The 12,605-nt window shown below is 38.2% G+C and overlaps 1 protein-coding gene across 2 annotated transcripts; it reads left to right on the top strand.

Annotated features, from left to right (window-relative positions):
• Positions 1 to 327: 327 nt before the first annotated feature.
• Positions 328 to 12,377, top strand: LOC107826230 (clathrin heavy chain 1-like). 2 transcript variants are annotated; one of them, XM_075254991.1, is made up of 31 exons: positions 328 to 681; positions 875 to 1,079; positions 2,099 to 2,187; positions 2,300 to 2,378; positions 2,533 to 2,660; positions 3,078 to 3,176; positions 3,262 to 3,370; positions 3,498 to 3,577; positions 3,682 to 3,909; positions 4,023 to 4,088; positions 4,333 to 4,449; positions 4,597 to 4,794; positions 4,907 to 5,023; positions 5,214 to 5,273; positions 5,590 to 5,676; positions 5,859 to 5,942; positions 6,022 to 6,156; positions 6,241 to 6,303; positions 6,384 to 6,488; positions 6,645 to 6,757; positions 6,842 to 7,094; positions 7,177 to 7,313; positions 7,392 to 7,670; positions 7,755 to 8,757; positions 8,884 to 9,369; positions 9,482 to 9,652; positions 9,736 to 9,921; positions 10,590 to 10,712; positions 11,496 to 11,606; positions 11,809 to 11,992; positions 12,090 to 12,377. In XM_075254991.1, exons 1-30 carry the CDS (start codon positions 637 to 639, stop codon positions 11,968 to 11,970), a joined length of 5,118 nt encoding a protein of 1,705 aa, XP_075111092.1. In that variant the 5' UTR covers positions 328 to 636; the 3' UTR covers positions 11,971 to 11,992; positions 12,090 to 12,377. The 2 variants fall into 2 exon arrangements, with proteins under 2 accessions (XP_075111092.1, XP_016508675.1); XM_016653189.2 differs by having other exon boundaries at positions 11,809 to 12,377.
• The last annotated feature ends 228 nt before the right edge of the window (positions 12,378 to 12,605 follow it).

Here is a 12,605-nt window from a genome sequence, read left to right as displayed (position 1 = left end):
AAAATTTCATTATTGAATGCCATTAACTTTTATGCTTGATTACTATTTCTTACTCTTTTTTATTTCAAAAATAATATTTATTTGTCTATATGTAAGTCTATAATATAGATTAAAATAAGAAAAATAAAAAAAATGATATAAAATTGTAAAGGGTAAAATAAGTATTTTAAAAAGTTAACTTTGATATAAGGATGAAATGATTATTGTTCAACATTGAAGAATAAGTTTGATTTTCAAGTAAAATTTTGGATGTAAATGAATCTATTCAAAATTAGGTTTGTACAGAAAAAAAGGCTTTTAATAACACTATCAAATGTCACCTAAAGAATGTTATTTAATCATTAGTTCGGATCTCAGACACAAGTGTACTCCTGTTTACAACTCAAAAGAGACTTCACCAATTTAAGTTTTGTCTAATCCAAAAATTCCATATACATTTCTAGCATCAGTTCTCTCTCTTCTCTTCAGAAGAACTGTGTATCTCTCTCTCCCACTTCGTTTCCTCTCTGTATTGGAGGGTTTCTTCTTCGTCTGAGATCTCTCTGGCGTTTGGACTCCCCACCAAATCGCCCATTTGATTTCGCAATTTAATCACAGATCCGGAGCTCCGATCCATTATCTTTGATCTCGCCCATCATGGCGGCTGCTAACGCTCCGATCACCATGAAAGAGGCCCTCACGGTATAATTACTTGAGCCTCGATTATGTACTGTTTTGAGTCACATTGATTCGCTATTGTTATTAGTGTATTGATAGGTTAGCATGTGTGGACTGTTAGTTAGATCTTTCATACGTAATTATATTGCCAGATCTGTATAGAGAGTATGCTATTGATTTTGTTATACTGGATTGAATTTCGTATTATGTTGCGCAGTTGCAAAGTATAGGGGTGAACCCGCAGTTCATCACGTTCACGAATGTTACCATGGAATCGGATAAGTATATATGCGTAAGAGAGACGGCGCCTCAGAATAGTGTGGTGATTATTGATATGAACATGCCAATGCAACCTTTGAGGCGTCCAATTACCGCCGATTCTGCTCTTATGAATCCTAATTCTAGAATTTTGGCTCTAAAAGGTATGGATTCTTAGCTACAAGTATTAAATTCTCATGGATGGGTTCTCATACTGGTTCAAGTTACTGACTTTTAAACGATTTTGATAACAATTCCTGAATTGCCAATGATATTTTTATTTATTGGCTTTAGAGTTTGTTGGCTTACTCGCTTTCGAGCAACTAAGCATTCTCTCTTCACCACTTTCCTGATATACTAAAGAACTTTGAAACTAGCAAAAAGTAGAAGGGGTTAGCAATCATAGTGTAAAATGCACATGTGAAGCTTTTAGCAATCTAAGTGCGAAATAGGGGATGGATCAAGGAGGTTGATTGGGTTTTGACTGTATTGCGTGTCGTGATCTCCTCCTTGGGGAGATCCTTGTGGATATCACACACTTTTTGATTGGAGTTAGGGAAACAATAGGAACTAATTGGTGGCCATTCTCAAGTTTACTGGGGAAGCTGGCAATTGAAGAAGGTGTTCCATAATCGTACATTTTAGTCCCTTTCTCTCATAACACCTTATATCACTTGAGTGTTGATACACTTTCAATCTGTTACCCTGCTGCTAATGGTTGATGCATTTCTTATCTTATCTAGAACGTGTGGTTTCTAATTGCATCTTCATTGTATTTTCTACAATAGTGGAACTTATCGTTGTCTCCGCTACATGTTCTGTTATTAGCGAGTTGTTGCTTACAGAATTCCCCTTCCAGGGACATCCTGGTGTATGTTTTTGGAGTTCTTTATTAGGACCAGCACATTGTAGTTTGGCTAGGTCAATTTTACTCTTTCATTCGTTCTCTTACACAAAATGATGGATTTCTTTTATAAATTATTAATTTTTCATCAAAATAATTGTTAAATTAAATAGAGTATCAGTGAATAATACAGGGGAAAATTTGTTTTCCTTCATCTACATTCATATCATAAGTGAGTTAGAAAATATTTTTTTAAAGCTTAACAAACTGCTCTTCATCTGCCTTGTTAAAAAAATATAAGGACCACCCTATGATACAATCCTCTGTTATCTCTTGAAGCTCAAGTCCCAGGAACTAGTCAAGATCACTTGCAGATTTTCAATATTGAGGCAAAGCAGAAAATGAAATCATATCAGATGCCTGAGCAGGTACTGGCTTTATGTATTTATTTTTTATTTGGTTTATGCATTATTTAGTGCCCACAGCCATGGATCATGTGATGCACTGCTCAGCCATATAATGACCAAATGTGTACTATAGGTTGTTTTCTGGAAGTGGATTACTACGAAGATGTTAGGTCTTGTTACACAAACATCAGTCTATCATTGGCCAATTGAAGGTAGGGTAGTTTTCTTTTTCACATTACAACCTTTTCTTCTTCTTTTTGCCTGGTTAAGCTTTATTTCTGTTGGTAGTAATTTCTTGGTCACTTTTTGAAGCTGAGCTGGTGGATGGTTGTCTGCCCTTTATAATTCCCACTTGTCTTTGTGCAGGGGATTCTGAGCCTGTAAAGATGTTTGATAGAACAGCCAATTTAGCCAACAACCAAATAATTAACTACCGATGTGATCCTTCAGAGAAATGGTTGGTTTTGATTGGTATCGCCCCAGGTTCACCAGAGGTGTGTAATGTTTATATGCTAATGAAAAATCAGTCTTGGTGTCCTATATTTTTTAAAACAGTCCTTCTCAACTTCCCAAGCAGCCTTTTCAATGTCATTGGGGAAACTGGGAAAGCTTGTGCAGGGCTTGTCAGCTTCTTTTATCTCTGTGATTGCTCTGTCTACATCCTATTGCTGTAAAATGCTTTTTCCATGTACTTTTCAATCTTTGGATTGTGTATTGCATTGAAATGCCAGTATACTGCAACTATTTTTGCTATTTGGATGTTCGGTGGTATCAGATAAAAAAAACCTTAAGCTTAAAGATTGGTAGAACCCTGTTTGTGTTTGTTACGTTTCTGATGATTTCTCATATGTTTAATGTACAAGGAACATGCACTTCTTTATTTGACTATTCTGCTGTCTTTCTGTTAATAGAGGCCCCAACTGGTCAAAGGGAACATGCAATTATTTTCAGTGGATCAGCAACGAAGTCAAGCTCTCGAGGCACATGCTGCAGCATTTGCCACATTCAGGGTGAGAAAAGCGCCTCCATTCTTTTGATGTGTTACACTGTTCTTGATTTTATGTTTCCAACCTGACTGTTGCATGCTTTATTCAGGTTCCTGGAAATGATAGGGATTCTATACTCATTTCTTTTGCCACAAAATCCTCGAACGCTGGACAAGTCACATCAAAGTTGCATGTCATTGAGCTTGGAGCCCAGCCAGGTCACTACACTGCTCTTCTCTTCCTTTCTCCAGAAGTTTAATCTTGGAGTTCTTTTAGTAAAATTGTTGTGAGAAAAATGCCTAATGTGATTCTCATAAGTTTTCGTACTGTGTTAAATGCTTGCAGGGAAACCATCTTTTACGAAGAAACAGGCAGATCTATTCTTTCCTCCAGATTTTGCTGATGATTTCCCAGTTGCCATGCAGGTATTTCTTGCCTTCCCTGTGTGGCTCTGTTGTCACTTTATTTTGTCTTTCTGCATTTTGCCCTATTCAGTTTCCTGTAACATGGTTCTTTGTTATTTTGGCAGATATCTCATAAATACAGTTTAATTTATGTCATCACAAAGCTTGGGCTTCTCTTTGTCTATGACCTCGAAACAGCTACTGCAGTGTACAGGAATAGGATCAGCCCGGATCCTATTTTTCTGACAGCAGAAGCTTCATCTATTGGTGGTTTCTATGCCATCAACAGACGAGGTCAAGTGTTGCTCGCCACAGTAAATGAAGCAACTCTAGTACCTTTTGTCAGTGGTCAAGTATGTCAATTTTGTTTACTCTTTTATTATAATATATCATTAGCATTTTATTTGGAGATTTCTTTCTAGTTTGTATAAACCAGTATATAAATTTTGTACACATCATATTCCAGTTGAATAATCTGGAGCTTGCTGTTAATCTTGCCAAGAGAGGAAACCTTCCTGGAGCTGAGAATTTGGTAAGTTGATATCATATTGTCAACTTCCTATGGAAATCTACCCAATCTTTTCTTATTATACGGTGCACCATTGGTTTTGCTATCCTATCTGCGTTTCCTTCTCCGAGGACAATATACTAAAATGGAATCATTGATTGTTGTGGATATCATCAGCAGTTTGATCTTATTGATTCAACATGTTGATAATCTGAGATGATGTCTTTCTCTATAATGATCTCAATCTATTACATTTATATTTCCTCAGGTTGTCCAGCGGTTTCAAGAGTTGTTTGCCCAGACAAAGTACAAAGAAGCTGCCGAGCTTGCAGCGGAATCACCACAAGGCATACTCCGTACACCTGACACTGTTGCCAAATTTCAGGTATTGGTTATGACACCGGAAACATGTTTTACTCTCAGGATTTTTATCACTCCACAGTCCGTGAAAGAGTCTGAATATTCGTCTGTTATTCTGCAAAAGGTAGTCAAATATTTATTCACTTAGTTTTGTAATTGGTCTTTTTTGCAGAGTGTTCCTGTTCAAGCAGGGCAAACGCCTCCGCTATTGCAGTACTTTGGGACACTTTTAACAAAAGGGAAGCTAAACGCTTTTGAATCATTAGAACTGTCGCGTCTTGTTGTCAACCAGAACAAGAAAAACCTGTTGGAGAACTGGTTGGCCGAGGATAAGCTGGAGTGTAGTGAGGAACTCGGGGATCTTGTGAAGGTTAAATTTTGAATTTGAAATTCTTTATTTGCTTGTTCGCCACCTTATTTGCTTTTGCTTTTGCAAGTAGTCTATTGCTCTAGTTACTGATTGCACTCGTTAATTTTATTAGACTGTTGATAATGACCTTGCCCTGAAAATATATATCAAAGCAAGAGCGACTCCGAAAGTTGTTGCTGCTTTTGCTGAGCGCAAGGAATTCGACAAAATTCTGATATATTCCAAGCAGGTGAGTGGCTCATTTGTGTGGTCGTGTGGATGACTGTTTTGTGTCTTTCTTTTTCTCCGTTTGAATTTTTTAATTTGTTTTTCTTCTTTTTTGGTGCTTGTCTGAGCTTCGATGTTTAGATGGTTCAAACCTGTCTGGTATAACTGAATTCAACGTTGGATATTTAAAATGGTTTTTTTGGTTGATACAGGTTGGATATACACCTGACTACTTGTTCCTTCTTCAAACCATTATGCGATCTGATCCCCAGGTATGCTGAGAATAGTTCAATAACTCATAATGTTATCTTATCTCATCCATATCTACTGCCTTCATTTTGTAGATTTTACCAGATTTATTCTTCAGTATTTGGATGTTAATATCTTTGACTGTATGATGCAGCCTCAAATTTGGTTTTCTTTTTTGAGGAGATTTTGCTACAAGAATTGTGCATCTAATGATGTCACTTTGAGATATTGTACTCAGTTTAGAAAGTTGCCTTTTCTGTGGCGAAGAGAAAATGAGCACTTGTAAATCCGACATGGTGCTAATTTTGATGAAGTTGAACAATTTGTGCGTTTGTGCAGGGAGCTGTTAACTTTGCGCTCATGATGTCCCAAATGGAGGGCGGTTGTCCTGTTGATTACAACACTATCACCGATCTATTTCTTCAGGTTAATTGACTCATAATGATGTCAAATAGCTTGTAGACTGTCAAGCAGACAATTTATTACAAATTTATCCTTTCTTAAGTGCTTTAAAGTCTATGTGCATTAGAAAGCTTGCTGTCTTCTTCTGTGGGATGCAGTTCACAGCTGATAAGGGATTGTCTCTTTCTTTCTGCTTTTGTTAATAGAGGAACATGATCCGTGAGGCAACAGCATTTTTACTGGATGTTCTGAAACCTAACCTTCCAGAGCATGGCTTTCTGCAGACTAAGGTTTCTTTACTGTTTTCATTAGGAAGCTTTGTTTGTTAATCTCTTCTGCTTTTGAATCGTAACTTTTTCTTCTACTCAGGTCTTGGAAATCAACCTTGTGACTTTCCCGAATGTTGCTGATGCTATATTAGCAAATGGGATGTTCAGTCATTATGATCGACCTCGTATTGCTCAACTTTGCGAGAAAGGTGGTCTTTACATGCGGGCTCTGCAGGTTGAATCATTATCAGCATTTCTTCCTTAACTATTCCCAAGATACCACAGCTAAGTCAGAATAATCTATTTGTTGTTTCTGCAGCACTATTCTGAACTGCCTGATATCAAGCGTGTTATTGTGAATACACATGCAATTGAGCCTCAGGTTGGAAAAATCTATAGATCGTATTTACCTTTTCTTTAGGAGTTTATCTGACTTATACTGATTAATGCCGTTCCTTTCAGGCCTTGGTTGAGTTCTTTGGGACTGTTTCACGTGAATGGGCACTGGAATGCATGAAAGACCTCCTTGTTATCAATATCAAAGGGAACCTTCAAATAATTGTTCAGGTACTGGTTATGGTGTGTCATTGCAGAAGAGACCTTTTGCTGGAATTTATCATGTACTCTCACCTATAATGCTTGCATAAATTCAAGCAGCGGAATTTCTTGGTAGTATTCCACAATAATCAATAATGGCAGCTTAGCTGATTATGAGTATTGCAGGTTGCAAAAGAGTACTGTGAGCAGTTGGGTGTTGATGCTTGCATAAAGCTTTTTGAGCAATTTAAATCTTATGAGGGGTTATATTTCTTCCTTGGATCATATTTGAGTTCCAGGTGCATACTCAAGCTATCTTTTTGTCATTTTGACAGCCTAATTATAATTATTAATTAATCATTGATTTTTTGGGTCTTGTGCAGTGAGGATCCTGATATCCACTTTAAATATATTGAGGCAGCTGCCAGAACTGGACAAATCAAGGAGGTTGAGCGTGTCACAAGAGAATCAAACTTCTATAACGCAGAAAAGACAAAGAACTTCTTGATGGAAGCCAAACTTCCTGATGCTCGGCCTCTGATTAATGTTTGTGACCGCTTTGGTTTTGTTCCCAATCTCACACACTATCTCTATACCAACAATATGCTACGGTATATTGAAGGTTATGTCCAGAAGGTTCGTATGGTTTCTGTGTAATACTTGTTTTATGGAAGTATTTGCAAGTGGGAATGACAGGCTTTTATCTTTTGTGGAATAGGTCAATCCAGGAAATGCTCCTTTAGTTGTAGGGCAGCTTTTAGATGATGAGTGTCCTGAGGACTTCATTAAGGGATTGATCCTGTCTGTGCGTTCTTTGCTTCCAGTTGAGCCCTTGGTGGAAGAATGTGAAAAGAGGTCTTTCTTTATCCCTGTAGAATTGATCCAAAAATGTTTGCAGTCATGTGTTAAACTTTTTATCCTCTTGGTTTTCAGGAATCGACTCCGCTTGCTGACACAGTTCTTGGAGCATCTTGTAAGTGAAGGAAGTCAAGATGTGCATGTACACAATGCTCTGGGAAAGATTATCATCGATAGCAATAACAACCCAGAGCATTTCCTCACAACCAATCCATACTATGACTCGCGCGTTGTGGGTAAATATTGTGAGAAGCGCGATCCTACCCTAGCTGTTGTTGCATATAGGAGAGGGCAATGTGATGATGAACTCATTAATGTGACAAACAAGAACTCTTTGTTCAAACTTCAGGCGAGGTTAGTCACTCGTTAGGTTTGCGATATTAGCTGGTTTATCAGAAGTCTATTGGTGAGTAAACCATCATATTATAATGTTTTCAGGTATGTGGTTGAGAGGATGGATGGTGATCTTTGGGAGAAAGTTCTTAATCCCGAAAATGAGTTTAGAAGGCAGCTTATTGATCAAGTTGTTTCCACTGCTCTGCCTGAAAGCAAGAGCCCTGAGCAAGTTTCTGCTGCTGTTAAAGCTTTCATGACTGCTGATCTTCCTCATGAACTGATTGAGCTTCTTGAAAAGATTGTGCTCCAGAACTCTGCATTCAGTGGGAACTTTAATTTGCAGAATTTGCTTATCCTGACAGCCATCAAAGCTGATCCATCCAGAGTAATGGACTATATCAATAGGCTTGATAATTTTGATGGACCTGCAGTAGGGGAGGTTGCTGTAGAAGCCCAACTTTATGAAGAAGCTTTTGCTATCTTCAAGAAGTTCAATCTGAATGTCCAGGCTGTTAATGTTCTGCTTGACAACATTCGTGATATTAATCGGGCTGTGGAGTTTGCATTCCGAGTTGAAGAAGATGCTGTTTGGAGCCAGGTGGCTAAAGCTCAACTGAGAGAAGGATTAGTGAGCGATGCTATTGAGTCATTTATTCGTGCAGATGACGCCACCCACTTTTTGGATGTAATTCATGCTGTAGAGGATGCAGATGTTTACCATGACTTGGTTAAGTATTTGCTGATGGTAAGGCAGAAGACAAAAGAGCCCAAAGTTGATAGTGAACTCATTTATGCATATGCTAAAATTGATCGATTGGGTGATATTGAAGAATTTATTCTCATGCCAAATGTTGCTAATCTACCGAATGTTGGTGATAAGCTGTTTGATGAAGGCTTATATGAGGCTGCAAAGATCATTTTCGCTTTCATTTCTAACTGGGCCAAGTTGGCGAGCACGCTTGTGAAGTTAAATCAATTTCAAGGTGCTGTCGATGCAGCACGCAAGGCAAATAGTGCTAAGACATGGAAAGATGTCTGCTTTGCTTGTGTTGATGCTGAGGAGTTCCGTTTGGCTCAAATTTGTGGGCTTAGCATTATCGTGCAGGTATCTTAACTTTTTGCTGTACGGGTTATTATCGAGCAGACATTGCTTGCACTTCTGCCTGTCTTCATTTGCATCTAAGGAGATCTTCTGGCTGCTCATGATATGTATATCCTTTTACTTTTGCAGGTAGATGACTTGGAGGAAGTTAGTGAATATTACCAAAATAGAGGATGTTTCAATGAATTAATCTCTCTTATGGAGAGTGGGCTGGGTTTGGAGCGTGCACATATGGGTATCTTCACAGAACTTGGTGTTTTGTATGCCAGATACCGTCACGAGAAGCTCATGGAACACATTAAATTATTCTCCACCAGACTCAACATTCCCAAGCTTATTCGTGCCTGTGATGAGCAGCAACACTGGAAGGAACTCACATATTTGTACATCCAATATGATGAATTTGATAATGCTGCCACTACTGTCATGAATCATTCTCCAGATGCCTGGGATCATATGCAGTTCAAAGACATTGTTGTCAAAGTTGCTAATGTGGAGCTTTATTACAAGGCCGTTCACTTCTATTTGAAAGAGCATCCGGATCTCATTAATGATATGCTAAATGTTCTTGCACTTAGAGTGGATCATACACGCGTAGTGGACATAATGAGAAAGGTCTTTGCTTATAACCAAAACCTCATTTCTTGCAAGAAATGTTTGGATTAGATTGTGATATGCATACTTCTTTGTAAATCATCTGTTGTTTTTTCTGTTGGGTTGACATCAGGCTGGTCACCTTCGCCTAGTCAAGCCTTACATGATTGCTGTTCAGAGCAACAACGTTTCTGCAGTGAATGAGGCCCTTAACGAAATTTATGTTGAGGAAGAAGACTATGATAGACTACGTGAATCAACTGATTTGCATGATAACTTCGATCAAATTGGTCTTGCACAGAAGGTGGAGGCTAGTTCTTCTAAGTTCTCTCTCTGTGTTCATAAGATGTCTCATAACTTTTTCCGCTTTTCTTTTGTTTTAAGCAGATAGAGAAACATGAGCTTCTCGAGATGCGGCGTGTTGCTGCCTATATCTATAAGAAAGCTGGTAGGTGGAAGCAATCCATTGCTCTGTCAAAGAAAGATAATCTCTACAAAGATGCCATGGAGACAGCCTCACAATCTGGAGATCGCGAACTTGCAGAGGAGTTGCTTGTTTACTTTATTGAACAGGTATAGTGGTTTGAATTTTAAGAATTATCCTACTGTTCACTCCCCCTTTCTGCCCAAGCCCCTGAAGAGGTAAACACAGTGATTGCAGAAAATAGGTTATTTACTTGCTCTGTCACCTATGTCAGTTTCATGATTAAATTATTGTGACTTGCGAGTAGGAACCGGCCGTCTTGGTTTACTGGGTATCTGCAGGTGTCAGAGCACCCCCACCTCCACACTCCCTAAAATTAAAGGCGACAGATATCCCAGTAAAAAAGAAAAAAAGTTGGTACACTTCAACGTTTTAGCAGATACGGCTTAAAGTTTTTGTTGCCATATGCATACTTTTTTTGATTAATCTATATGCATATTCGAATGTCATGCTTTGCCTTTTAAAAGAAAACAAAAGGAAATTTATGGACAGGAATTATTAAGGAGGCAATAAAATAGTTTGTGGAAATGATGTTTGTTGGTCCAAGAAATTCCGATACCTTGGATTCTCGTAACCTGTGCATTGGTTAATGCTAGTATAAATTCTAATGTACTAGACACTAGAAAATTCTGAAGCGTCTTACTTTATATTTTTTTCATTTGACTTTTATTCTATTTGTTTACTCTTTATCTTTGTATAAGAAAGCCTTTGGGAGAAATGAAATCGAGCTTCTAACCACTGGTACTTGTTTTTGCAGGGAAAGAAAGAATGCTTCGCATCATGCCTGTTTGTTTGTTATGATTTGATTCGCCCAGATGTTGCCCTTGAGCTTGCCTGGATGAATAATATGATCGACTTTGCATTCCCTTACCTGTTACAGGTAAATCTCTGAACCTCCACTCTGATTTTGTATGTGTGCGCTTTTGCATATCTGCTATATAAAAAAGACAACCTTCTCAGTTATCCCATCAAAAGAAAAAGAAAAGGCCTCAGCTTGATTTTGAGTCCTTTCCTCTGGTAGACCTATTTATTGTGAGACTTATAATTTTGGATAGGCCTGCATTTCACAGCAACTGGTTCTGCAAAATTTATTTTTTGTTGTTGTAGGCAGTGTGGTTAAAGCACACATATTGTGCCTGCGATGCAATTCAAATTTGCTTTGGCAGAACTTCTATGCTCTTTAAATAATAAACTTCTCCACGAGGTTCTGATGAGTCACTTTCATTAGTCACCCTGGTTTAGTTTATGTCAAAATCGTTTGGTCTATCTCTGCATTCTTTTCGGAAAAGTTTTTCCGCACATGAACTGTTAGACCAAAAAAGAAAATTCTTAAACCAGTACACCCCCAATGTTGAGGGTCTGCTGCTGTTTTGAAGATTAGACCTGTCTCGCACAAGATACTCTTATTTCATTTATCCTTTGTTCTGTTGCTCTATGAAATTTTATAAAAATTAAGATGACTTAGGATGAACCTTTTTATTTGTTTATGAGGCTTAAGAGCTGTCTGAGAGTATTTTTTTCCCATCATATTCTTCTCTTTTACTTTCTAGTATCTTTAAACCTGTAATCATTTTTGATTTCGTCCATTGGAGTGCTTCTTATAGATCTTGTTCCACACTGCCATCAGCAATCACTAACTTCTCTCTCTCTCTCTCTCTCTCAGTTTATCCGTGAATACACTGGCAAGGTCGATGAGCTAATAAAAGATAAGATTGAGGCTCAAAGTGAAGCAAAAGCCAAAGAGAATGAAGAGAAGGATGTTATTAAGCAGCAGGTACATAGAGAACCTATCTATGGTTGGAACTAATTGAATTTATTTCCTTATTTTGGCCTGGAATTTATGAATTAAGTTGCATGGATCATGGTAATATTGTGACAAGCGGCACACACGTACACCTTGTGGCAAAATTGACCATCTCTTAATGTGTTGATGTCCAAACCAGGCTTTGCTAATCCTATTCACTGATTGATTGCAGAATATGTATGCACAGCTACTGCCATTGGCTTTACCTGCTCCACCAATGCCAGGCATGGGAGGTGCAGGCATGGGAGGTGGTTTTGCTCCTCCCCCGCCTATGGGTGGAATGGGAATGCCTCCCATGCCTCCATTTGGCATGCCACCCATGGGTTCCTACTAATCTGATGGCGCTCAACATACTGGTATAAACAAACACTACACACGGGCAGGCAGATTATCTGGGTCTTTTGCTCTGTGTTTAGAGTTGTTACCCTTGTTTCTTTCTCACTCACCTTGCAGTTGTTGACCGCTGATGGGAACAAGTGGAGGCTCAAGATAAAATAATTGTTTTCTGTTGTGTGTCATAGGGTGTTGATTTCTCCTTTGTAATATTCTTTTAGAAGAGGCATTTTTTCTTTTATTTTTGTTTGTAGTTAGGCAGAAAGAGGGCAGTTCTATTATTCAGGACCAAAGAGATGCATTATTGCATCTTGTACTGATTTATTGGGGGTCAGTGAAGGTGCTACTTCTCCAGTTTTGTAATTGTTTCCATATTCATTTTCTTGAGGGTATAATTATGTTGAATCCTATTTGGTTTTTTTTTTTTCCTACGCGGACGTGTCTTCATCCTATGTTATACCCAGTTGCTTTTATTCAGCAGATTCTTGATTGTATCTTATCATTCTCTTTTTAACAGCATAGCTAATCTGATTGTATTGAGCTTTATGATAATTGTCTATGGGCGGTGGAACTAACTCGTCTGTTCCTTTTTAGAATTATAATGTTTTATCTTCGCGTTTATTTAGTGATTGTTGG

This window comes from Nicotiana tabacum, chromosome 6 (genome assembly GCF_000715075.1).
Source record: "Nicotiana tabacum cultivar K326 chromosome 6, ASM71507v2, whole genome shotgun sequence".
NCBI classification, from domain to species: domain Eukaryota; kingdom Viridiplantae; phylum Streptophyta; class Magnoliopsida; order Solanales; family Solanaceae; genus Nicotiana; species Nicotiana tabacum.
Note: the sequence above shows the minus strand (reverse complement) of the source record. Positions and strands in the feature narration are given on the sequence as shown.